General features: G+C 43.7%; 2 protein-coding genes across 2 annotated transcripts in view; one reads left to right on the top strand and one right to left on the bottom strand.

The window, feature by feature from the left end:
• ift140 (intraflagellar transport 140 homolog (Chlamydomonas)) overlaps window positions 1-27,092 on the top strand; it is a 49,757-nt gene extending 22,665 nt beyond the window's left edge. The window contains exons 19-29 of the mRNA XM_063221890.1: window positions 16,032-16,209; window positions 17,209-17,399; window positions 18,196-18,291; window positions 18,598-18,730; window positions 19,111-19,383; window positions 22,017-22,199; window positions 23,148-23,354; window positions 23,490-23,702; window positions 23,840-24,006; window positions 25,145-25,286; window positions 26,282-27,092. Coding sequence (XP_063077960.1) covers window positions 16,032-16,209; window positions 17,209-17,399; window positions 18,196-18,291; window positions 18,598-18,730; window positions 19,111-19,383; window positions 22,017-22,199; window positions 23,148-23,354; window positions 23,490-23,702; window positions 23,840-24,006; window positions 25,145-25,286; window positions 26,282-26,515 — 2,017 coding nt within the window. The 3' untranslated portion in view covers window positions 26,516-27,092. The remainder of the gene's footprint in view (window positions 1-16,031; window positions 16,210-17,208; window positions 17,400-18,195; window positions 18,292-18,597; window positions 18,731-19,110; window positions 19,384-22,016; window positions 22,200-23,147; window positions 23,355-23,489; window positions 23,703-23,839; window positions 24,007-25,144; window positions 25,287-26,281) is intronic.
• Window positions 1,187-14,724, bottom strand: tmem204 (transmembrane protein 204). Its single transcript, XM_063221889.1, has 3 exons — window positions 13,422-14,724; window positions 11,063-11,218; window positions 1,187-3,807 (listed from the first exon to the last, which is right to left on the bottom strand). Exons 1-3 carry the CDS (start codon window positions 13,708-13,710, stop codon window positions 3,563-3,565), a joined length of 690 nt encoding a protein of 229 aa, XP_063077959.1. The 5' UTR covers window positions 13,711-14,724; the 3' UTR covers window positions 1,187-3,562.
• Window positions 27,093-27,713: the final 621 nt, after the last annotated feature.

A 27,713-nucleotide genomic window follows, 5' to 3' on the forward strand; every position in this document is an offset into this window, starting at 1 on the left:
TCTAGCTGAGTTAAATTTTTGCTGTTCAGAAATGGTTGGCTGAGGTTATTGGTTAATCAAAATGCCTTAATCTAAATGTGTTCTGAGATTTAAAGTTAACATTCACATGTGAACACTGTGTTAAACGTTTCGGCTTTTTTTTTCATGTGGTTTGCATGGATGTGACTGTGTGTGTCTTCAGCCAGGAGTCATTTCCTGTAATTCAGAGTGTCCTTGACACACACTTGCTCACACACACACACACACACACACACACACACACACACACACACACACACACACACACACACACACACACACACACACAGTCACACAGTCACACAGGCCATTGAGCAAGCCACAGGGGTTGACATCTGAAATGCACAGCGACATTCTTGTTTGTCTACCATATCCTTTGACCATTTTTCTGTTTGTTTGAAACTCTCTTCCTTTTCTGCGGTCTATGACCATTCATGGTATCGTATTTTTATGGGAAAGCACTTACCACCACCATGTGCCTGGGAAGATTGCACTTTTCATACATGAATAGGTGGATCTTCTCCATGTCTGTCATTTTGAATGTACAGACACATTTTTAGCTGCAAAATGCTCTGTAGCAGTAAATATTAGTTTATTTAGTAATTATTCATGAAAAGATCAAATTTGGCAATAGGCAGCCGATTTTCAATGAACAGCATAGTTGCAATACCTACTCTGGCCACCATCAGTGCCAGCAGTGCACCTAAAGGGGTTAGCAACATAAAGTATAAGGCAGGGCTGGTGCTATATCTCAGATGAGCATGCGCTGATAGCGCTCAGTGTGGCCGGACATAACTGTATCTGATTCACAGCTCAAGGATTTACTCTTATTTTGTGTATTTTTTAAACAGATATTGAATGTAGCATGTAGCGTGAATAAGAGGCATGCTCTAAAATAGACATTTGAAATCAAATCTAATTTCCTGAGATATAATTCCCTGTATTGGCAGTATACAATTCCCTGTATTGGCAGTATATTATGTGACTTTGATTAAAAAATAATAATATATACATATTTTTAAATGGAACAAAAGTATACGGTATGTTAATTAAATATACCGTCTGGTCTGGGAAATAGATAGAAACAATGAAAACTCTATTTGTGTATGTGTCTGTAATTGCATCTTAACAAATTTAATCTCACTAATATGAAGTACAGTGTGGGGATATATTGGGTTGCTGGAAATCAATTAGTAAATGACTAGCATAGTCAAGTCATGAACAATAATAAAATTGTGTTATTGTTAAAATAATCTTGGACAAAATGAATGAAAAGTCTGTGTGATATTGTAAGAAAGACACACATTGGGGCTCAGTTTTCTTGTATTTTATTATGTTCTCCCTCTCTTTATCGGAAGATGTTCATGGAAGATGGACATACAATGTTTACAAACAGATATCAGAATAGCATAGTTTTTTGTAATTAACAGAACTACATTAAATTAATTTAAGTACATGTACCTCAAGCGAGCAGACATTCAACATAGACAGGAACGATATTTAAGTGATTAGAGAACCTTTTTTGTGTATGAAACCCCCTCCTTCCAAACAGCACTTCATTCTTTGTCCATTTGTCAAGCTCTCATTCATGGTTTTCTAACGTGTGTGTGTGCGTGTGCGTGTGTGTGTGTGTGTGTGTGTTGGAAGGATTTAAAATATGAGCATTTCAATTTGGAGGTAGAATGTTTTTTATTTTATTTGCCCAGGTCATTTTGGAAATGGTTCTCATTTTGTTCCTGTTGTGTCGTGCTGTGTGTCTGGCTCTGACTTTACTCCGGTCTTGGTGACCTTACTGGTTGTGCACATTTGCAACATCTAGACTGCAACACTATTCTACTTTGGCTTAGAAACACGCAACATTGTGTCAATACGGTCCGTGTAATGTAACCATTTAGGCTTAAAGCTTTGATTCTATTTTCTGCTTTATCAAGGTAAATATTTTTATGTTTCAAGATACTATTCATCCCTAAACAAGCTCAGCCTACATACAGTTTATAAAAGAGCAGCTTTACTAAGTCCACGTTTGTCCTAACATTGGGGCATTGTGAACATCTATATTAGAATAGAGTATGTTTGAAGTGCAATTATTTGGGATCTTTCTTGCAGTTGTGTGGGCTTAGGGGCCCAGAAATAGGTAACGTCTTGTTGATCAAAGAGTGAAGGTTCTGCCGTTGGTACAAGGTCTACCTCTGTGCACAGCCCAGGTGGTTTTACAAATGACTACAAGCTCATGAACTGTTTGAGTCTGACTGATAAATCAGCCGGTTCTCCAAGTAGTTGTTACAGAAATTGAGCATAACCAATTACTCTTTGAAGCTTCACCCCTATACTTCACCCCTGTGATAGCCATCATAATGTTCAGCATATATAAAATCCCCTTCACATCAAGCCTATAACTATGATCATGTTTTTGTTGGTGGATGGCACAGCTTCCACAATTGAAATGTTCTGGGCTGAAAACACTGTAGCCAAACGGCTAAAACAATTAAGACTAAGTTATGCAATTTTTTAAGTAGTTTATGTCCAGAATGTATGTTGTCCATTCACAAATATTTTCTTTTGTTGTGGAATTGTTCATTGTGACTTTTGAAAATGTTCTCTTTTTCATACATGAATAGGTGGATCCTCTCCATAGCCGCCATTTGGCAATACCAGTCATAGCCATCTTTGGTGGCAAAATGCGCTTTACTTTGGTCAGAGCAGTTAATATTAGTTTACTGCTTTGGAAATATGTCTGAAAAAGATCCAATTTATGAATGTGAAACATATATTTTGAAAGCAAACACCTAAAATTACATACTGGACCTTTTAAAATGATCATCTTCAGTGTGGACCCTCTTTTCATTTCAGATATAGTTATTGGTATAGTTATCGTTCTTGATGTGAACACCGTAAAATTATTTTACCTCTTCTGATGGCAATTCCCACATGTTGCTAGTATTCTACAAGATAGAGAATCAGCATTAGGTACCAAAGAATCCACCACTGGAACTACGTGCCCTGAATACAATACGTGTGGAGTAGCGAGTCCAGATTTGGCTTTATACATCTTTGTCATATTAATATAACAACATAATATAACAGGTATAAACATGTGTACAATTAGACCTAAATATTTAAAATAATATATTTCTGTTATTATTTATAAGTGCCCAGAGAATGAAACATCTCAAGATCCAGCTTGATAGTCCATCAACTCCTCATTGTTCATTGAGGTCCTTCACTTCATTGCAGGTGTGTGTGTGTGTGTGTGTGTGTGTGTGTGTGTGTGTGTGTGTGTGTGTGTGTGTGTGTGTGTGTGTGTGTGTGTGTGTGTGTGTGTGTGTGTGTGTGCGCGTGTGTGTGTTGGTGGGTGTGCAGTGGTATTTTTTTCCATGTGGATCATCTCAGTCCCTTCTTTTCACTCATAGCTAGTATGATGGAGTTTTGTATGAAGCCCAGTGGACCATTCCTTCAGTGATGGAGTTTTTGTTATGTTGGCAGTCCAGTTGGTTGTCCATTCCTCCATCCCTGCACATGTGTTTGGTCAAATGCCTTTTTAGCGTCAGCACGGCGACTCCACATAGTCGTTGTCCAGACGCGGCCTGAAGTTGGTGGCCAGGGAGCGGCTGATGACGATGACGCGCGGGCTCAGGCAGTCGTCACGGCGATGCAGGATGTCCCAGATGAGCACGGCGGCCGCCAGGGTGGCCAGCAGGCACGAGGCGATATTGATGTAGCAGGAGTAGGACAGCTGCGTGTAGGGGCCGATGCGGTAGAACGTCACCAGGCCGATCACTAGCACGAAACCTATACACAGAGTGGAGACACAAAGAAGAAAAGGGACAGGGGTGAACTTTGGCATGAAGGAGGAGGGCAAGAGAATGCAGGACACATTCTTTTATCTAGAATCAAAGGATTTTCAATCACCACACACTGGTAGATGTAGATTTCACACATGTTGTATTTAAAGGTGCACTGTGTAATATTTTTAGTAGTTTAAGTTCAGAATTCATGCTGCCCATTCACAAATGTTACCTTTTTCTTGAATACTTAGCACCACCATCAAATTCTAAGTATTCATTATGACAGGGAAAAGACATGAAAATGGATTGAATTTAAGTCTAAGTCCACTAGTGTGCAGTGATATACCTCCTCAGTTTCTGGATTATTCATGACTATGCTCCTGGACGTTGGCTGGCTGTGGAACTTCATTCCTTTTGAGTTCCACATTCTTTTTCTGGGGTTTTTTGTGTTTAGTGTTCAAGTCAGGACTTTGATTTCTTGATGCTGAGTATATTTGTCTGAGGATGTTTTTCTTGTTGCTCTGTTACTTGAGCACTTTTGGTGGGCTCCTCCTTTGAGGTCGCTCTGTAATTGTAAAAAACTGGAGCTTGTCGCTGGTACGCTCAAAGATTACGACACACACACACACACTCACACACATGCTCAGCAATTCAAATGCACTCACGAATGAGCCAAAAAATAATGGGTTTAATTTCAATAATAATACAAAATTGAAATGATATAGAAGTAATATCACTTTAAAAGATGTCCAAAGTTAATGGAGTCCGCAGTGGTCTAGTCTAAGCAGTTCCCAGCCGTTCTCAGCGGGGTGGTAATGCTGATGGACAGCCATGCTGCATCTCGCTGCTCTCTACGGGGACGCATTCCACAGCAGCCTCGGTCACAGCACACTACACTCACAGCAAGATAGCTAGCCCCACACATAGGACCCGTTCCAACACACCCACTTTCAGCCCACTGATTCACTACACACTGTCTGGGTTACACTGCAGCTTCACCCTCCTCCATATAGGCCTCCCTCTGACACTGCATGGTCACACACACACACACACACACACACACACACACACACACACACACACACACACACACACACACACACACACACACACACACACACACAGACTGCCTTAGTTTTTGCTTATTGTTGCCAGCAAAATCTCCTGATCAAGACCATCGTGGTAATTGTACATCTGTATTTATAAAACACATTTAAAGGCTTGACCGGTGAAAGTAGTCACAGACATCCTCTTATACATATACTGAGTGTTTCATGGTGTAGAAAAAGGACCTTGTTGAAATGGCAAAATTCGGTTTGTTGAATTACTGGCTGTTCTCCATTTTTGTTCTGCATATGAAAAATAAGTTGTCACAAATCATTTGTGCTGAATAATTCCAGGATTTCTAATCACAAGCCAACATGTTATTAGGGGTGGATTGTACAAGGGGTGGATTGTACAAACGGTTTTGAAATTCCTGTACACTGGAGCTCAGCTATGTCACTAAGGAGCTGTTTCCATGTAGCAGAATATTTTTGAAAACACATCGGTTTTGGCCATCCGTTTCCACGAGTTTTAAAATCCACATATCAAAAATCCGGCTTTAAAAATATCCCATTTGTGGAGTTTTTATTTGTATCCACGTATTGTGTTTATACCTAAACAGAAGAAAAAAATATCCTCATGTAAATATATCCTGCAGCGTAGAAACCGCAACCTAATGCCCCGTGTACATCAAGCGCTACCAACGCGACCCAGGTAGCTGGGGTGGTTGAAGAAGTTTCGCCATGAATTAGTTTTATTCGCTCTGGACGCTAAACTGACATGTTTGATTCAGCTAATCACATAACGGCTCTGTCTTGACAGCCTGGGACATTCCTCGATATGAACGTTCCAATTGGTTTTCGCCGAACCGCGTCATAGCGAATTCGCTTAAGATTAGCTTGAGTTTAATCGTCAAAATTCGCCCAGGTCGCTCAAGAAGCTTCGCTCCTGCCGAATTCGCTCTGGTAGCTTTATTCGCCTTCCCTCCATAGAGAAACAATGACTTCCGCCGCGCAGGTCGCTTAGTTCGCCTTCGATGTACACGGGGCATAAGGCCCATAGGTGTCCATTATCATACTGAGCATGTGTAGAGAAGAAAATATCTTTTAAATTAGAGACTTTAACTCGAAGACACTTTAACTCTGGGGTAGCAGTGGTCTGGTGGTTAAGGAGGCCTTAAGATTCAAAAGTCCCAGATTCCTGTATCGGTTTTCAAAAAAAATGGGTGGGGACGTGAATAACTTGCAGTCTACTGCTCCCTCAACATCTGAGCTTTTCCTAAACAAGAGATCTAACCTCTTACTGGGAGCAATGTTGCTACAGTTTCATTGTTTATCCCCTGGAACTAAACAACATGTACTGTAATGTAATTCTGGATTGAGGCTATAATGGCAGCCCCCTGATGAATGCCTTTTGAGTGCGTGCGAAGGAGACGAGAGCGATCCTGGCGCAGCCCTTGAGAACCGCGCGGCTCCCCTGGTCTGGTCTGGTCTGGTCTGGTCTGGACTGTGACATGACATCCTTGGAGAGTCTGGCCTCCCACGGAGGCCTTATCTCATCCGCTCGGGTAAATCTGAAGCCACTCATCATCGCGCCGCATTCCAGCCGTCCGGGCCGGGGGACCCGGGGGCCACAATCCAGGGGAGTCGCCACATCCCGATGTGATCCCAAGGCGCCAGACCTCGGCTCTCAGAAAGGAGTTGCCTTTCTTAAATGTGATTCAGCTTGTAATACCCAAAGCATTTGGGTTGAATGTCTCGCATTAGGGACCATTCAGATCGTCATGCTTTCTTTTTTTCTCCTCCAAAACATTAGCGTGTCACTAGTATTCGAATTCCAAGTGCTTCGCAAGTTACTCTTTTAATTGCAAAGACGATTCAACATCATACCCAAAGCATTGGATTGACTAATATCACATTTAAAGCTAGTCAAGGACAATTTGGGGTTGGACTGTCAGGATGATTGGCTGGTATTTTGCTTGCTGATCATTTTTTCACTGTGTGTGTGTGTGTGTGTGTGTGTGTGTGTGTGTGTGTGTGTGTGTGTGTGTGTGTGTGTCTTTTCTGTGTGTATTTTTGTCTGTGTGTGTCGGTGGATATGTGGTGATGTGATGAATAACCCTTTTGCTCTCGTCTCTTTCCAAGTCCGATGGTGTGTGTTATAACTGTTAGTTTTCTTTGGCAGACTGCTATCCCTGATATCCTTCCTTTCCTTCACCCCTCCTCACCCTCCTGCTCCCCACCCATCCCCGACCTCTTTCATGTCACTTCCCTTCACTTCCCTGCCTGTCTCTCTCTCCCCATGTATCTCTCTCTCTCTCTCTCTCTCTCTCTCTCTCTCTCTCTCTCTCTCTCTCTCTCCCTATAGTCTCTATCTGAATACCGTGTTCAGTTTCTGTGCCATGTGAATCTCAAACGTTCTGGGTCACAGCATGTGAAAAGCCCAGCATGTGCGTAGGCTAGTCAGATGTCACCTGTCGAACCCTTAAGGCAGACTGTCTGGATATGTCGGGCCATAGACAGATCTTTTAGTGCCCCCTCTCCTCTTTTCTTCCCTTCCCCTCCTCTTCTCTTCCCTTCCCCTCCTCTTCTCCTCTCTTTCCTTCACCTCATCTCTATCCATTCTTGAGCCAGCTTTCCATGCCGTGTTGCTATGGAAGACCAGTCATCTGGCCAGTGGTGAGGCCCGGGCAGTGTGATCGGCATCATGCCAGCTGTGTAACTGTGCCCCTCACCTCCCACACTCTCACCCTTATACATCCTAACCCCTCGGGGTGTGTGTGTGTGTGTGTGTGTGTGTGTGTGTGTGTGTGTGTGTGTGTGTGTGTGTGTGTGTGTGTGTGTGTGTGTGTGTGTGTGTGTGTGTGTGTGTGTGTGTGTGTGTGTGTGTACAGTATATGATTCCAGGCAGTGCTGTAGTAGAAATCTGCTTGTGTGTGGGCCTGGAATGCGTCTGTGATGTTTTTGTACAGTCTGAGGTCGATAACGGTGGAAACCAAAACTTGGCATTGTAGATTATCACTGAATAAAAATAACTCATTCACAGCAATGCCCCCCATTCATATCCCGAGGGAACCGTATCAGTTACCTTCCATTCCATTCTGTGTATCTGACCCTGTCAACTTTCAGTGATATACACAGTGCACATGGTACACACACTGAAGGTCTCCTTTAAGATTTATTCCCTCAGCCATTCACATCTTAACTACTCTTCCAGTCCACACAGTGAGAACAAATAGTCCAAAGCAACCTTGCAAATGTTAATTATTGAAGGTACTATTTTACAAGTTGCACTGTGGGGAAATGCAAGGACATGGATTAAAAACATGGATAGAAAAACATCCTTTTTAGCCATGTAAAACTTCCCAACTATCCTCAGTTCCTAATAGCATGACAACTTTGGACTGATCATTAATCCGCTTGGATTCCACTTGTCCCATCTGAGGTTATTTATGGTAGCATTTTATTGCATTGTGGGGAATTGGAAAAAAATCCTTTTTAGCCATTTAAAACTTCCCCACTATCCTCAACTCCTAATATAGCAAGACTACTCATTAATCTGCTTGTATTCCACTTGTCCCATCTAAGGTTGTGTCACCTCCCGTGAGTTACTGACCGCCACTGACCCCTGAGAGGTGATCCCACACTGTGTCTGTTGCCCCTGGGGACGGCTATGGCCGCTGTGGTTCCCAGGGACGCTCCCAGCCTGTCCTGACCTTTCCTCCCCTTTATCCTCCGCAATCCCTCTCCTCCTGACCACAGGACATGAACCATGGACTTTAGGAAGTCTTCTCGTTATTTGACATTTTGTATGATTTCACCTCGTCATGTAGCCAAACCAAAAAAAACAATTCATGCACCAACGTGGTTGGGCTTCGGTGGGAGTCCAGCTCTTACTGGAAGTCCTGAGGTCACGGCTACAGTACAGGCAGCAAAATGGAGGTTTGAAATGTTTCGAAGGGCGTTTTTAATATGCATGAAACGAGATGGTTTGTTTGAACCACGCTAAACAAACATGGACAAACAAATGGCATTTGTTTGCGGTTTTCTTTCCTAACAGTCCCAGCCCTTCACATCCCTCTTCTTCTTTCCTCTGCCTTCCTCTGTGTGTGTGTGTGTGTGTGTGTGTGTGTGTGTGTGTGTGTGTGTGTGTGTGTGTGTGTGTGTGTGTGTGTGTGTGTGTGTGTGTGTGTGTGTGTGTGTGTGTGTGTGTGTGTGTGTGTGTGTGTGTGGAGCGGAGGGCTTCAGGGGATTTTGCATAACAGGTAGTGGCAGCACTTCCCCGTCCTGCGTAGGGAAATCCTGGCGCCTGCCCGTCTCTCGCCGCTCTCCTTCACAGACACTAAATATAACCGCAGCTGTGACAGTCTCACACAAGCCGCCCGCCACTCACACACACACACACACACTCTGTCCAGCCCCCCAACACAATGCAGACAACACAAAACAAACACACACAGACGCACTAGTACACAAGACAGCGCAACCCAGCGCAGCTCTCATACCGCCTACCCTTGGCTTACTTCACCAGCCCAGCGACACCAGTTTGTTTACAGAACGTCCAGGAACAGACGCAGCGAATGGACACAGCCTGCTTTCCTATTCTGATGAACACACACACACACACACACACACACACACACACACACACACACACACACACACACACACACACACACACAGACACTGACACTAACACAGACTCCTCTCCTGGACACAATACCAGTGGCGGCAGCATTTCCCTGGCCAGTGATGGGGGGAGAAACGCCCAAGGAGAGAGACAGCCAAGCACCTTATCTTGCCCAATCACACTAGAATCACAGGCTGACACACAAACAACAATCAATTACGGCAGCACAGTTAATGACAGTGGAAGAACTCTGCACTCTGTTTGCACTGCTGTTGTTGTTCAGGAATATGCCTGATCTAATCCATATCCTGCTGCGCTTTACAGCCTTATTCATGCACATAATTGGTCACGTTTGTTTGTTTTTTTTGTTTTGTTTTTTTTTTTAAGGAATGATTTTCACTTGCATGCATGTGCCCAGGGCACTAAATTAACTTTTTTTTTCATCATCAGCCAAAATGGCTAGTAGACGTTCATCTTACTAGCCTCACTGATGGGTCAAAGTGGCTAGTACAATAGTGAGATGGTCTTTTCTACCAGCCAAACAAAAAAATTACCAGCGTTTGGCAGGTTGGTTGGTGTTCATTTAGAACCCTGCATGTGCCCCAAAAATAACACATGAACATACACACCCATGGATTCATCCATATACAGACATGCATAACATGTACTGTACTGTACATACATACAAGCATTCACACACCCACACATCATGGGCCTATTCCTGGAGCAGCTTCTTGAGTGAAGAGGCTTTCGTAGAAGACGGGAGCTGTGCGATAAGCGTGGGTGACCGCTTGGCTTGCTCCCCCACCCCCTTCCCCAGCTCATTGTTGTGGCTTGTTTGATTGCGGCTGGGTGTTGGGGGGGATAGGGGAAGCTGTATGGGGTTGGGCTTTTTATTTGTTCATATTTGTACTGTCACAGATCCTCAAAGCTGCGTCTGCTTTTGCTCGCCAGCGTCCCACAACAAATAAAAGCAGCAGATAGCCGGCCGCTCCCCTGTTATCAGCACGGACCCCGCGCCTCTGCTCACACGCAAACTCCCCATGTTGCCTTTATACTGTGTTGCTATTGTGACTGAGGTGTTCCCACACGGTTCGTCCCCCTCTGGGAGACGGACCTGCCACCTCGTCAACCACATCAGTTCGGCAATGGGAGGTATGAGACCACTGAGCCGGTCCGATAGCCCAACGCCACCACACTGTATTGAGGCTTCGGGAGATAGGTTTACTAACGTTCCACGCCACACTCTGCTAGTTGGCTTCCGTTACACTATGTCTCTGTGCATTTCAGCTACCGGGCGTATGAAGATGTGTGGCTTGTCTCTCTCTTTGCATGGATGTACAGCCAGTTGTATGTGTGTGTGTGCTTCCATGCGTGTGTATAAGAAAATGGTAGAGGTGTGGAATTGTGTATGAGTAGCTCTGTTGACTATGAATTGCATTGGTTTTGGGTTTGAGTTAAAGGTGCGTGCGTGTGTGTGTGCGTGCATGCATGTGTATCCATTGATGAACGTATAAATAGGGATGGGTAGAGCTGTGTAAAATGCAGTGGAAAGCACTTGGGAGTTGAGTTGATGTGTTACTCACTGGCTAGCTGGAACAAGGCAGCGATGGCCTCCTCCCACCACTGGGAATCCTGGGTAATGAACCTCAACTCCAGGAGCCCCAGCAGGTAGATCAGCTGACCCGCTGTCAGGGCGACGGTTGCCAGGAGATTGCAGGCACGCATCATGTCAAATTGAACTGAAGGGAAGAGAGTGGAACATTGGATCACACCAACAGACAAACATGAAATACTGTCAATTGCAGACATGGAGCTGCTTGTTTTAGACTAAAGAATTCTCAAAAAAATGTTCTCAAAAATGAGCTCTGTGTAGGATTAAAATCACTGTCCTGAGTCAGCCAATGCTTATTTGAGTCATTAGTAAGTGAACAATGACTCTTGGGACCACTTTCACGGTCTGTCCACTGAGAACCCCACATGTAACTTTTGGCAGAGCGGTCCGCTACGAGTGTTGTGGGAAACACTTCTCATACCAAAAATCGCTCTACATACCGTATTCAGATTTGTATCCATTGCTGGCATTCCGTGATGAAAAACATTCTCACAGCGAGTTGATTTAAACAGCATTTTTTCATGACAGTGTCGATTTTGAGACAGGCATGTCACGGGCACCGCGCAAACTACGTCATCCTACATTGTGCCCCTTTAAAGGTGCACTGTGTAGGATGATGGCCAGAGTAGGTATTGCAAGTATGCTGCTTATTGAAACTGTGCTTCCTTTTGCCAAATTTGATCTTTTCATGAATATTTACTAAATAATAAACTGATAATGAAGTACTACAGTACAGTACCGTACAGTAAGTTTTACAACTTAAAATGTCTATTTCTGGAAATTCAAAATGGTGGACATGGAGAATATCCACCTTCCTTTTCAAGTGCAATTTTCCCAGTCATAATGAATACTTACAATTTGATGGTGGTGGTAAGTGTTTGTGAATTAGGTAACCTTTCTGAATGGGAAGACTGTCATGAGTTCTAGAAATAAGCTACTAACTGCAAATATTACACAGTGCACGTTTAAGCAGGCATGCACCAATGTGTTTCAAATCAAACGAGTCATTATCATTTTGTCGGTGTTCTATACTAAACTGAAATCAAAATAGAGGATGTTCATTCTGAGATTCTCACACACCCCCCCGCAGATTCTCACACACACCCACGTAAGGACTGTAATGGCATGCAGCTGTGCTGTCAGCTGTGGTGAGAATCCTGTGTGGGCTATCCTTCCTGTTTCCCAGAGTTCATAGTATCCTGCTACCCATGATTCCTTTTCTGTACCATCCGCACACCATGACTCATTAACAGTAGGGCCCAAAAGCATCAGCTTTTTTTTTTTTTTTTTTTTTTACTGTTGAAATGAATGTCACAATTATTCAGCCCTTTTTTGGAGACAAGGGCACAAAACTCCACACAAGACCATGAACCAAACGAAATGTCTGCCATCAAACAGTCTTTCCCAGATAGGTAGTGCACTTCTTATCTCGAAATTACAACTCATTTAGACTCAACACTGGAGTCTTGTACATCTACATCCTCTTTATGTGTTTACATAAACATTGAGACAAATATTGCACTAAAACACTGCCCTTAACCCCTTTCACAATGCACCAGTTTACAAAAACCCACACCTGTTTTGATTATAATCGGTGAATGGGGCAGGAAAGCGAGCAGTCCATTTAAATGCCATTCATTTTCATTCATGACTGCTGGGTCACGACCCACTCACGCAGCGCTGCTGGCAGCCACATGAAAGCCAGTGGAGAGCACTGCTGCCCGACTACACTGAAGGCCTCAGGCGCAGTTTATACTGTACATACACGGGTATTTTGATAAACTAACATTTTTCTTCCCTACGTTCACCAAAATATCTTTGCTCACACAATCAGTAAATCTGCATAAATATGCTGCCAAGAACTCATAAAGTTAGTGCGCGGTAAGGACAATGCCATTCAAATCTCTGTTTAAAGACAAACGCTAACCAGAGTTTTAAAAAGGAGTTTTTTGGAAGATTCGTTTTCAGAGAAAAAAGCCTCTGTCTGCGTGTAAACGAAAGCCTCAAACAAAGGGAAAGGTCTTCGTTTATCAAAATACCTGGGTGGGTATGTATAAACGGTCCCTCATGTGCAGGCAGACCTCAGTGCAACCTGCTGGGCTGCGGCATTTGTATTCCTGGTCTACTCAGGTTACACTTGGAATTCATTCCAAAATAGTAATTTTACTAGATAAACTAGTGGATAAACTGTTTTGAATTCATTTATTAGCACAAATCCCTTTTTTTGCTACTATTGCCATTTGCACTTGTGCACCTGTACAATCATAAGCCCAAACATACCTTGGTGTACTTATGTGTGTGCATGCATGCACAGTCCCCAGCACACTTACGTTTCACCGTGCTCCGCGACTCCTGGTACCCTGCGTAATCCGCACCCCAGCTGAGGCCCTGGCAGAGCCCGCTCTTGGTGCCCGCGTCCGATGGGCCCCCCATCATCCCCCCCTCGTCCGCCCCCTTGCCACTGTCCAGCGGGCACATCCGCCAGAGCCCCACGCTGCGGCGGCGGCCCCCGTCCAGCGTCTGCAGCACCCAGCTAGAGCTCCAGGCCGCCGTGTTGTTGAGCACCAGCGAGAGCAGCGCCACGGCCGCCGCAGCAAGCACCAGCCGTTGGATTGCCATGCAGCTCCCACGCCACACCAGCCCCCACTAGCACCAGCACCAGCAGTGCAATCCCCCTTGGGGCTGTGCGTCTCCCGCACTATCTTCCTCTACCCCCTGTCTCACAGGCACCTGGCCACAGGCACACCACACACTCACACACACAAAAACCACACACACTCACACAAAAAAGATGGGATGATGCAGTCCAGTACTAGCTAGAGAACATCTCCACTCATCCTTGTCCTTTAGTGGGGGGAGATTTGGGGGGTTATTGTCTGATACTCTGGGGGTCCTCCTTAGCCTTCTTCCTCTGATGTGCGAACTGGAGGAGGTTTCCTGTAGACGACCTGGTCCATGTCCCCAGCGATCTTCTTCCAAGTCTTGTGGTGCTCTCCGTCTCTCTCTCGTCTCCGTGTGGTTGCCTCTGTTGTCTTTAATCCCTTACTGCACTCCTACTTGTTCATATGTCTGATGCGTGTCTGCAGCTGCATTTTTTGTGCCTTCGACCACCAAGAACTTCTCCTCAAACTTTGCAACTACTTGATATTGAAGGCAGGGTCTCAATTTCCCCCCTCCTTGTACCTCTTTTCTCCCCTCCTTGTTTTTTTTTTTTTTTCTCTTTCTGTCTTTTTTCTCCTCTTCCCTGGCTCAGCGGGGGGAAAGTGGCTAAAACCTGTTCCAACTGCTTTTGGTCTCAGTGGGATCTTGAGGGTTTTTTCCCCATTTGCACAGGCATGCATGCATGAGCTGGAGCCTGGATGTTTGGAGATGTTGTCTTGCCCAGTCCCAGATTTGTTGAATTCCAGCAGGAGAGAGAGGGGTCTTCTGGTTGTCTGGAGAGGGGCTGTGAGGCTGCGGAGCGAGCTGGAGAGAGCGAGAGGTCTTGAAGGTGAAAGCTGAGACAGTGGGGGAGCGTGTGAGCGTCCAGCAGTCCCTCTGCTCACTTGCTCGCCCTCCCTCCCTCGCTCTCTCTCTCTTGCTCTCCCTGTCGCTCTCTCTCTTTCCTTCCTTCCCCCTGGTTCAGCTCTCTCTCTCACTCCCTCTCTCGCTCTCGCTCTCTCTCTCTCTCTCTCTCTCTCTCTCTCTCTCTCTCTCTCTCTCTCTCTCTGTGTGACAAGCGCAGTGCTCCTGCAGTCAAACAGCAACAGGATGCGTTTCCTGAGGAAAAGGGGAAGAGGGCGGCAGAGCCCAGCCCCTCCTCCTCCTCTCCCCGCACACTATTTCTTCTCTCCTTTTTTGTCCCTGTCTCCCACTCCTCAGGTCTCTCTCTCTCTGGTCCCTGTCACTCCCTTCTCGTTCTCTCTCTCTCTCTCTTCTCCTCTTGCTTTCTTTTTCTGTTCTTCTTGCGGCCACTGAGGTGAATCGCTCTGGTTTCGCCTTGGTTCAGGGCCCCCAAAGATTCAGGGAATTTCCTGTTGCCTAACTTTAATAAACAAGCCCCATATGTGTCTAGGGGGGTGGGGGTAGCGGCGCACTCAAATAAGGAACAGATGGGTGTGGAATTTGGGAGTGGAGGAGGAGGCAGTGAGAGGAGAGAAGAGGAGAGGGATGGAATGTACAAGAAAGAAAGAACGAAAGAAAGACGGCGTAGAACAGCATTCCTAAAGCTCCACGTTCTGTTCTCTACTTTTTCCCATAGGTCTACCTCAACTATATGTTAAGTGTTTCTCTGCTCTCCATCAACACGGTCATCAAAGGAGAGAATAGCATATTCTTTTCCCTGACCCTGCTTAAGCATAGTATGTATTCATATTGCCAACTTCATCATCGTGTTCACAACCTTCTGTTACCTTTTTTGCAGGGTTTTTTTTATGTGCATATCATAACATCCATCTACAAGCCCATACACATTCCCTCTCCACACAAGAATGAAGGATCTCAGAAGTTCAGCTTCTATTTTTAGCAACGTTTTGATCCTCTGACTCTTCCTGAGCCTTACCTCAGGAATTTCCACAGCCTTGTCGTACATGATCCTATTACATGAGGATACCAAAGACATGTAATAAAGCTTTTCTTTTTGTCGTGTATTCATGGGTGGCCGTGGCCTAATGGTTAGGGATGTGCTCTTTAGGTCAAGGTTGCAGGTTTGAATCCCACCCCTAGCAGTAGGAAGAATGTGTGTGGTCTCCTTACATATTCATCCATGGCTGAAGTGTCCTTGAGCAAGGCGCCTAACATTGCCCCAGGGACTGCAACCAACACCCTGTGCTTAAATGTTTGTTAGTCGCTTTGAATAAAATCCCCAGTTATGTGTTATGTAATGTAATGTATTGGAGGTATTTTGCAGTGCTCATTTTGTTTCCATATTGTTTTGTCTTTACCCGACCCGTGACCTCCAGTGAGGCGGTGTGGGAGAGCATGGCGCGGATGTGTGTGAAGAGCCGGCGGCTGGACGTGGCGCGGGTCTGCCTGGGCAACATGGGCAATGCCCGGGCTGCACATGCCCTCCGTCGGGCCGAGAAAGAGCCGGAGCTGGAGGCCCGAGTCGCGATGCTGGCCACTCAGCTGGGCATGCTGGTGAGAGATACACATGCACACACGTGCACCATACACACACACACACATACAGGTCCTGCCATACAATTAGAATATCATGAAAAAGTTAATTTATTTCCATAATTCCATCAATAATGTTCAACTTTCATGGCTTGTAGATGCATTGCCCACATTTTGAACTATTCGAATCATTTATTTGTTTATTTTTACACATTTTGCCCTTCCAGCTCCAAAAAAAATGAATTGAGGAATTCACATTATTAGAATATTGTAATAAAATCACCATTTTCTTCAGAAAAAAAGGAAGAAATTCAGTCTCATCAAATCAGTTGAAATGTGGTACTAATGTGGTACTAATGTGGCATGTCAATGTTCAATACTTGTTTAGGACTGTCTTTGTCTTAATCTCTGCCATGATGCGGTTAACATTGAAGTCCATGGCAGAGGTATTGCATGGGCGTTATGGAAGCCCAGATATCCTTGATGCTTTGCTGTCAGCTGTTTTTGCTTGTTTGATCTGGTGACCCACACTTCTCTCTTCAGTATACCCTGTAGATTTCCATGCCACGTTTTGGTGCTTTGGTGGTATGGACATTCTAACTCACCAGAAATGAAACCCCATTGAAAATGAATGGTGTTTTATTTCTGGCGGGTTAGAATGTCCATAATAGAATAATAGAATGTCCAGACACACACATACACTGAAATGATACAAAGTGAAGTACACAAAAATATTGGTCTCTCCAAAAACTTTTAATCAACTTCTTATGAGCTGCACAACTGAACTCTTCAGAGAACATGAGCAGAATGAATTATAGTCGTCAAAGACTGTGTTGATCACTAATTAATCAGTGTAAAGGAAGGACTGTGTGTGATAAGTTATGAACTGTATTAAAACACTTCTGGATGCCTTGGGAATTTGAAATGAGAAGACATAGACATTATAGACGTGAATAGAAACAAAGACTAAATCCCCAATGTCGTTTCTCTTGTTTGTCTCTGGTACCTCTGATTCCTCAGGAGGAGGCTGAGCGTCTGTATCGGGCGTGCGGCCGCTACGACCTGCTAAATAAGTTCTACCAGGCGTGCGGCCAGTGGCAGCGCGCCATCGAGACGGCGGAGAGCCACGACCGTGTGCACCTGCGCACCACCTACTACAGCTACGCCAAATACCTGGAGGCCATGGGGGACACCACCACCGCCCTCTCCTAGTGAGTCACTCGCCTCCACAGGCACCGTGAACAAACACCAAACACCAGCATTTCAGCTGTTGTTCATGACATTGCAGGTTATGTTTAGACAAGGAACTGATATTTTTTTTGATATTCAATTTTTAATTTTTCAATTTATGATAATTAATATTCTGAGGGTTGTTGTGTTCCATGCTGTTTGTGTAATTTGTAGAGCCAGAAAAGAGCTTTCAAATAACACCACAGACATCTTTGTGACTTACACTGACTGATATAATCAAGGCTGAATGCATAGTGTCCTACCCTCATATGTAAACCTTTGCTAGTCTGTTTCTCCCTTAATATTGGTGTCAGATTCACACAAATGCAGTTCTGGGGTGCTACCTTGCCACTAAACAGGCACAGCAAGTATGATTGAAATCTGTGTCGGTCGGGTCCCAAAGTGTCTGAATTCACGTGAAATGACCCAGGAGATATTCGGAAATTGTATCCTTAACTCTGGCCATTCCAAATTATATAACAAAGGAGCACAGTCATTCTTCCTTTTTCTCTGTGTGTGTACTGTATATGCAGGCATTTACAATAAGCTCCCCCAACTCTACTTCTGTTTGATGGTGCATGAGTGTATGTGTGACATCACACCAGATCCTCCCGTCCTGTCAACAGGACTTCCTGACAAAAAAAACTTTTTTTTAGCGCCGCCGCTGCTTCTTTTAATAGTGACCTTCATCACTCTTTCCTCATGTGTCACGGCTTTCTTTTTCCTCTCCCCCCCCCCTGCTGTGTTGGCCTCCGTCTGTATTCTCTTCGAGTGTAGTTATGAGAAGTCGGACACCCACCGGGTGGAGGTTCCCAGAATGCTGATCGAAGACTCCCTGGCCTTGGAGATCTACATCAACAAGATGAAAGACAAGTGAGTTCCCGCCCCTCTGCACTTCCTGCATTTTTTGTTTTTAGCCTGATTAATGACGTGGTGAAATACAGTCATTCTCCCTTGTGATTGGTCAGTCATGGGTCCAGTTCTTGGAGAGTCAGCCAGACAGTGTTTCCTAGTGTCTAAATTAGCATGATGGAATGATGAGTGATTATCTTTTGTGATTGGGCAGTTGTGGGCCCCCCAGTACTTGGAGAGTCAGTTAGACATGCTGCATCTTTTCACCTAGTGCCTAATTGACCTGATGGAATAATGTGTGTTTCTCTTTTTTTTGTGATTGATCAGGAATTTGTACAAGTGGTGGGCCCAGTACCTGGAGAGCCAATCAGATATGGAATCTGCTCTGCGCTACTATGAGCATGCCCAGGACTACCTGTCTCTCGTCAGAGTCCACTGTTACCTGGGAAACGTTCAAAAGGTAGCACATGTGAAAGATTGTAATATGTAAGATACATAATATGATTCCATTCCTGTGTGTTAATATTGCACAGTAATACTGTAACTGATTAGCTATGAAGATACTCTTCCTTTTGTAACAACCATTTTATACTGATAGTGGTTGAGATCCTATTTTAACAATACCAAATTTGTTGGGAATTAGGAAATGGTAAGTATGTAGTATGTGATAAGGTTCTTAGTCAGGATCTCACCTTGATCAGTTCCTGTAACAATTCTGCATCATCAGAGTACAGCAACTCTGCCTCATGGATCTAATCTGATGCTGATACTGATCTAATCTGATGATTTGGTCTCAGTTTCTTCTCATTAATTCAGGGGGCATTTTGTCTTTTCTCACAGGCGAGCGAGATCGCCAACGAGACGGGCAACAGGGCGGCCTCCTACCACCTGGCGCGGCAGTACGAGGGCCAGGAGGACATCGGCCAGTCGGTGCACTTCTACACGCGGGCCCAGGCGTACAATAACGCCATCCGCCTCTGCAAGGAGAACAACCTGGACGAGCAGCTGCTGAACCTGGCACTGCTCAGCAACCCCGAGGACATGATGGAGGCTGCCTGCTACTACGAGGAGAAGAACACGCACATGGACCGCGCCGTCATGCTCTACCACAAGGTAAAAGCACACATGTGCACTCACATAGGGTTGCCAAACGTCCCTTGAGGTACGGAATCGTCTCGTATTTAAGAACAAAAGTATGGGTACTATTGAGCTGAAACGTGACTCGTTTTGTCCGTATTGCCGTGAGAATCAATGCTAGTTTTCAAAATGTCAATGGAGTAAATGGGAATCAGATCGGATTTGCCCTAGAAGAGGTCAAAATACCTGAAGATCAAAATGTCAAATTATTGCTACAAAAAGAGAAAAGGGATTGCTTCACTGGGTCCTGTATCCAGTTAGTAAAAAATGGTACTCATCAAAAAGAACTTGGGCGTCCAAACTTCCATGAAAAGATAAAAATCACTATTTGAGGCACTCCTTACTAAAGTTAAAAAGCCTTAATTGAATACTGGCTACATGCCTACGCGTTTCGACCCATTGTCTTCATCAGGGCATGATGAATGCTTTTTAACTTTTGTAAGGAGTGCCTCAAATAGTGTTTTTATCTTTTCATGTCAAATTATTGCCCTCAGATTCGCTGTCTTGAAATTAGTGTGTATCGTAATTGTTTGTAGGTGTTGTAATTGTTTTTCCTGAGTTGGCACCTGCTAAATTACTTTTATGAATATGTGCTCTCCACCCTTTATCTCATATTGTGATGGGAATCTGTAATCCTGTTCAAAATATTTGTTTTAGCAACTGACTTAAATCAGCTGATTTTACATATGAGTGATTCTCTAATTCGCCTACACTTTTAAGTCCGTGGATTTTATTTGCCAATTCCTCTAACTATTAACTGCATCCAATGATGTTTTGGACATTAGAAAACATTTATCTTTCATATAATACAGAAAGTGTAGACATAGCATTATTTCCCTCAGCAAGAATGAATATTTAATACTGGTTTTGGGCGTTTTCATGCCGTCCTGTTTTCCAAATGTCAGATTCAGTCTTCATATTAGCATGTAAAGAAACTTGTTTTGCCCAAGACGATTGCAAATGTTGATTCACAGTAATCATCACAATATGACAAAACTGTCAGAAAGACCACTGTCCTTTCCATTTTACATGAAATTTGCCATTTTGTGTGTGTCCACGAAAACTGTGTTAACCATGTCACGGTCTGAAACCTCCTCCATAAATCAGTAATGGTTTGGTCTTAGGCCATACGAATAACATCACGTGATGTCATAACCTCTTTGGCAGGATACGGGAAGACTTTTTGGTAAATTTTGAGCTCCATCCTACCATAATTTAATCCATTCTTTTTCATGTTCTCATAGCGGGAAAATTGCCTGTCAACTGTGTTATCAACATATTCATAAGAATCTGAATTAGAAATCACATGTAGAAAAACACAGATAAAGCATACAGATGCATGAATTGATTAAGGTGTTGTGGTGGAACTGCTGAGGTCCTCAGTTAGCACAACACCATAAAAATGGCTGAAATGTCAATGGTGTTACCGTCAATGGTGTTACAATTAAGTATGACAGTCAGGGTTGCCAGATGAGGCTGATGATTTCCAGCCCAAAAAATGATCAAAATCCGCCCTAAAAACCCGCCCAATTCTATTGATTTATATGGCAGTGGGAAGGTTTTTCTGATAGATGCCATTTTTACCCGCACTCGGCCATCCTAAGCAGCCCAATTGGGCTGGAGTATGTTTTTGCCAATTTATATCCATATTGACAGACAAACAAACAAAATAATTTGTGTTCTAGGGAGATGGGTTTGTCTGCTCTGTTTTTTCTCCTAAAAAAAGTGCCGACTTGTTCCCCTGCACTGTTGACCGTAACACAGTTGAGTAACACGGTTGACTGTTTTGAAAGTGTTTTTGCGCTATTGATCCCTTATGTGTTGGAAAAATCCTATGAACATACACTAGGGATTATCTCTGGAGAAGGAAGTATTGTTTTAAGGAGGGTGACTATATTCAAATCAGACGTTACAGGGATTTATGATGAAAAATGTGTCAGTCTGTATCACAGTGACTCATAAAATCCTACTTATGAAGCTCAACAATCACATTTTCTATATCAGTTGCACAGATTAATGACAACATTACTGCTAAGGGACATAAGCACTTTCAAACATATGTTGTTTCAACACTGTAGTATTTTTATATATGTTTGAAATGACATAGTATTTGTCCATAACACTGTTGACAAAATAATTAAGCAAATGTTCGCTTTCATTAGAGTATTTATCAAATGATTTCAGATTAAGCTTGGCAATTTGTTTGTTTGGAAACTTAAATATATACACTATGTAAACATCTAGGTCATTTAGTTGAAAAAAATACTGATAATTGACATTTTGCTTTTGCCAAAAGCGTAGGGGAATCGTAGAATCACTCATATCTGTACCGTTCACAATTAGGTAGGAGCAACTTATCTTATCAAGATTCCCATCAGCAGTCATGTTTGATCAGGGAAATTGTTCAGTGTGTTAGGCATTTCAGGATTTCATAGTCAGAGCATTTCATTGTTTGGAATTCTTAGCAAAATAACTAATCTGTGCATGAATGAACTGGATATGTTGACAGAAAGTTAACAGTTGCTTGTACTGTATTATTGGGGCTATTTTGTCTATTTGTATTTTGTTGCTTGTATGATTGTGACTATTTTGGCATTGATTTCTCTCAGGCCGGCCACGTCTCCAAGGCTCTGGAGTTGGCCTTTGCCACAGAGCAGTTTGGCGCGCTGCAGCTGATCGCAGAGGACCTGAATGAGAACAGTGACCCAGCCCTGCTGGCCCGCTGCTCAGACTTCTTCATCAAACACGCGCAGTACCAGAAGGCTGTAGAGCTACTGGTAGCGGCTAAGAAGGTCTGCATTAGTTACTGTGTTTTAACACTACGTGTTTGTGTTGTTTATTTATCTGTGCTAGTGAACCACAGATTGCGTACTCAGAGTGTGGTCACATACAAATAATATGTATACACTCACCGGCCACTTTATTAGGTACACCTTGCTAGTACCGGGTTGGACCCCCTTTTGCCTTCAGAACTGCCTCCATTACTACTCAGGTAGGCTGTGGTGTTTCAACAAAGTTCAACTGATACTATGGGGCCCAAAGTGTGCTAAGACAATATCCCCCACACTATTATACCACCTGTCTGAATCATTGATACATGAGAGGATGGGTCCGTTTTCATTTGATGATGCCAAATTTTTACTCCACTATTTGAGTGCTGCATCAGAAATTGAGACCAATAAGACCAGGCAACATTTTCCAATCTTCTATTGTCCAATTTTGGTGAGCCTGTGTGAATTGTAGGCTCAGTTTCGTGTTCTTGGCTGCCAGGAGAGGCAACCGGTGTGGTCATCTGGTACTGCACCCCATCTGCCTCAAGGCTCAACGTGCTGTACATACATAGACATTCTTCCGCATAGCTCTGTTGTAACAAGTGACTATTTGAGTTATTATTGGCTTTCTATGAGCTCGAACCAGTCTACATGCCCAAATGCATTGAGCTGCTGTCATTTGAATGGCTGATCAGAAAGTTCCATCAATGAGCAGCTGGACAAGTGTGCCTAGTGAAGTGGCTGGTGAGCATATACAGTATGATTGTACTATTTACATATGGTGAATAGTGTTCAGTAACTACGCTACGTATTTTATTACACACTACAGCAGTGTTCTTTCCTGTACTATTCTAGTATTTCTGAGTATCTCATTTTCTATTCTGCTGTATTGTAGTGTTGCTTCTTGTGTAGTCCCATGGGGCACTGCTCTTTCCCACTGACCTGTCTTGTGATGTGATGTGTGTTTAGTACCACGAGGCCCTGCAGCTGTGTCTGGAGCACAACCTGACGGTGACGGAGGAGCTGGCCGAGAGAATGACGGTGGCCCAGGGCTCCGCCCACCTCACGGAAGACCAGCGCAAAGACCTGCTGGAGCGCATAGCCGACTGCTGCATGCGCCAGGGCAACTATCACCTAGCAACCAAGAAGTACACTCAGGGAGGCAATAAAATAAAGGTGAAAATGCCACTTCCTCTTGGCAGTTGATCGATCCATATGGCCTTTAACTCTCTAAGGCTCTACAGCTCTATCATATGATTGTGTAAGTTAAAAAAAAATTGAAAATAAAAAAATCGTAAATTTTTCTTACAGGCGATGCGTGCTCTGTTGAAGTCCGGTGACACAGAAAAGATCATGTTCTTCGCTGGAGTGTCTCGTCAGAAGGAGATCTACATCATGGCTGCCAACTACCTGCAGTCTCTAGACTGGCAGAAAGATCCGGAAATCATGAAGAACATCATCGGATTCTACACCAAAGGCAGAGCCCTCGACCTGCTGGCGGGTTTCTATGAAGCCTGTGCACAGGTGAGTAAACCAATTGGAATAAATGAAGTGTTAAGCCGATTGAATGAAATTCATGAAGGACAGGTTGTATTTGGAAAGCATGATTTTTTTGTATTACTAATGTGTTTGTGTGTGGGTTTTTTATCTTCTGTTAATAGGTGGAGATTGATGACTACCAGAACTATGAGAAGGCATTGGGAGCATTAACGGAGGCCAACAAGTGTCTGTCGAAAACAAAAGGCCGAAACGAAGATGACCAGGACAGTCGAGTGGCTGAGCTCACGCATCGAATCTCGCTGGTGAAGAAGTTCATCCAAGCACGCAGGTAAAAATATGTCCCCCCTCTCCAGCTCAAACTCATCTCAAATTTCAAACATTGGGGCAGCCGTGGTGTAATGGGGGCAGCGGTGGCCCAATGTTAAGGACATGGACTTAAGATCAGAGGGTTGTGTATTCGAATCCCGCCCCTTTCCGCTCCCTACCGCACCCCATGACTTAGGTGCCCTTGAGCAAGGCACCTATCTCCCATATGACTGTAACCAATACCCTGTAAATAACTAAGGGCTTTGTATAAATTGGTAATGTAATGTTCTATTTCGTTCTGACTGCTGAATCATCCAAAACTTATAGAACCGTAACCAACCATCGTTCTTGTCGCATCACCATGTCTCTCGCCTCCACTAGAGGGCAGTCTTATGATTGAAGATATACGGTGTACTCAGCTCTGGATGTGAGAAGAGCTGCATTTTGATTGGTTTGGCATAGATATGATTTGGAGCCATAAAATTGAGAGTGCAGTATTGCCAAAAATATTTCAGTTACAGGCAATTGTCTGAAATGGGAACAAAACTGTTAATAGTGATTTATTGTGAATAAGTAAAGCACAATAAAATGTCAAGCTTATTACGTGCCGCTTTAATTGTATGTCTGTAAAAGAGCTCCTCACAAAAAGGTCTCTGGCCACACTACATGCCATAGTATGTCTTGTCAGTGAAATATCTACAAATGTAGGTGCTGTTTCCACGTAGCTGGATATTTTTATATAATGGATATTTTTTTCTCCTGGTTGCATTGGTTTTGGCCTTCCGTTTCCACGTAGCAGATATTTAAAATCCAGGTATAAAAAGCAGGAGAAAAAAATATCCTATTTAAGGGGCTGAAACGCATTAGTTACAATGGAGGATTTATTTTTATCCACATGTTGCGTTTACACCTAAACAGGATAAAAAAATACCCTGTTAAAAAATATCCTGCTACGTGGAAACAGCACCTTAGCTGGGAAATGCATACTACTGTGTATTATTATTATTGTCATTTATTATTATTATTACCGGTATTATTATTATTTGCAGCTCCATTCAAGGTATCTAGCCCCCTGTAACTGAGTATCCATGATTCCTTTGTAAGTCTGATACAAATGAAGAAATTGTCTGTAAAGCTGACTGCTTTTCTCCATGTTGCAGGATGTATGAGGACGACCCTGCACAGGCGGTGCATGTGTGTGAGACGCTACTGCAGGAGTCGGATCTGGATCCAGCGGTGCGAGTCGGTGATGTTTACGGCTTCCTGGTGGAGCACCACTGCCAACAGGGAAACTATCAGCAGGTGAGTACAACATGGCAAGCTTGGATGTCTGCACAAATTAACATTTTTTTCTAATGTTGTGTAGTCCTCTTTTAACAGTATTATCTACAGTAAATGTGCAGTTAATGGTGTGAGACATCAATGCCAATGTTTCTTGAATATTGTCTTTACGTAGTACAGTGCTTTGATGTCGAATATGATGCATATCCATCACATGCAATGACTAGTTGTGCATTCATGTGGTCTTCCTAAGTAGATATTATCCATTTGCGAAGTGGTATTTACCAAAGCGTTGCGTTCATGTGCTTTTTTGTTGTTTACAAACTAAAGATGGTGGACCAGATTGAGACTCAGGCCTGTGTTTTTACTAGAACGATTATAGACTGTAGTGTTCATCAGCTACAGCAGGAAAATGAATTAGAAAGTCAAAAGGTAAAAATGCTGAATATTTTCTGACACTGACATTTACCATGTCCATGACACTGTCTTTATACTCAATGCCGTTTCTTTTTGATTAGTATTTAAACTTAGTATGGTGAGAATAGAGCCAGCTGTTGTGTATGTCACCATCTCGTCAATTCGTGTATCAAAATTTTCTACGAGTTGTCCAGTGGAAAATACCAGAAGGGGTGTTCATGTGTGCTTTGAATGTCGGCATTTGGTATTTACCATAATTACGAGACCACATGAACGCACAATAAATAGTCCATAGCAATCACTGGCCATGGAATAAAACATTTACATTATCAAATTGCTTTTTACATATCATTACATTACATTCTTTCTGTGTTTTGAGTAAATGGCATACTTCACTGTGCACTCCACCACACATTAATCCCAGATTTAGTTATTCCTTTCTTGTCTTTAAAAATGCCATACTGTAATCATTGCATTGGATGTTGTGTCATGTAGTCATGATACACTGGGGGAAGCTAGCAGGCAGCACATGTATAAAACTGTCTATTTGATTGTGTGTGTGTGTGTGTCTGCACATGTGTGCGTGTGTGTGTGTGTAGGCCGTGTCTCGGCTGGAGGAGCTGCGGCGCTCCATGCCGTCTGTGAACATCGGCCTGTACGTCAGCCAGCAGAGCCTGGCAGCCCTGCAGAACGCCACGGGGCTGCAGCTCGCTCGCGGGGACAACCGGGACTCCCACTCCCAAAACCTCCTCAACTCCTCACGCCATGACAGCGGCGGCGAGGAGGAGGAGGAAGAGGTGGTGGAGGAAGAGGAGGAAAACATGCCAGACTGAGATTGATGCACACTGCCTTCTGCTTGTTTAGTCCCCTGTTTTAGCCATACGTACATTCATTAGTTGGTCCGTAAGAATGATATTCCCTTTTTAGCACCCCTCCCATGGATGAACATCAGACACACCTCACCACAGTCATTCTGTCATTTCATGTTTGTCTTAATTTCTCCATTGTTTTTCTTCTTACTTCATTTCAACTCATTTCGGTTCTCTTCTCTTTTGCTCTGTATGGAAAATGCTCACTCACATTGTAAAAGAATATAATGGCTGACCAAGCTTGGGCACAGAGCTGTACCTGTGACTTATTTTGCTACATTTCTACTGACTGTGCCAGCCTGCTAATAGCCCTGTGCAGAGGTGTGTGTGTGTGTGTGTGTGTGTGTGTGTGTGTGTGTGTGTGTGTGTGTGTGTGTGTGTGTGTGTGTGTGTGTGTGTGTGTGTGTGTGTGTGTTGCGCCACAGACAGACAAAAAGACATTTCCGCACAAACTGTAACAATTGGAAAAGCCTTTGATATTTTGTAATAAAAAAAATATTTGGGATGTACTTTAATAAATGTTTTGTATATTGTCTAATTACTCTTGTTTTTTGTTATTGTGTGTCTAAATTAAAAAGAACACGTGGCATGTTTAATGCAACAACAACAACAACAAAAATCCATGACAAATAAGCCTATAAGTTTGAAAGTTTAATGTGACAACTGCTGCTGTGAGGTTTCAAGGAAACTGTTACTCAAAATACAGGGCATACACCATACCAACAGCATACAGGTGACGGTTCTCATAGGTAACAGTCAGGTAATTGTCTTTCTCTTTGTCCCAGAGTGCTCGACCAACGATTTTCACAGTTTGTCCTTTCTTTTCGCCAGCCACTACCCTGACTACATATCGATATCGGTCGAACGATTGTTCTTTCAGAAAAGCCATTATGTCATTTGATACCTTGTCAGTCACTTCTCGGAATTGGTCATGGTCATAGGTCAGGTCCCCGAAAGCTTTGTCAAGGATCTCCTGGCCTTTTTTCTTCACCACATGTGGTTGAAACTTGCGCACAGGCCCCATCCTATAGGTACAGGCCATTTTTGTTTTCGGCTTCCAGGCCGCTTCTTTTGCTTCTTTGTCATCGTCCACCTCAACGTCGGCACTGGAGACCTTTAACACCAGGCTCTCTCTTCGACCCCGACTGGCGCGACGCTCCAT

The sequence above is a fragment of the Engraulis encrasicolus genome, chromosome 17, assembly GCF_034702125.1.
Source record: "Engraulis encrasicolus isolate BLACKSEA-1 chromosome 17, IST_EnEncr_1.0, whole genome shotgun sequence".
In the NCBI taxonomy this organism is placed as follows: domain Eukaryota; kingdom Metazoa; phylum Chordata; class Actinopteri; order Clupeiformes; family Engraulidae; genus Engraulis; species Engraulis encrasicolus.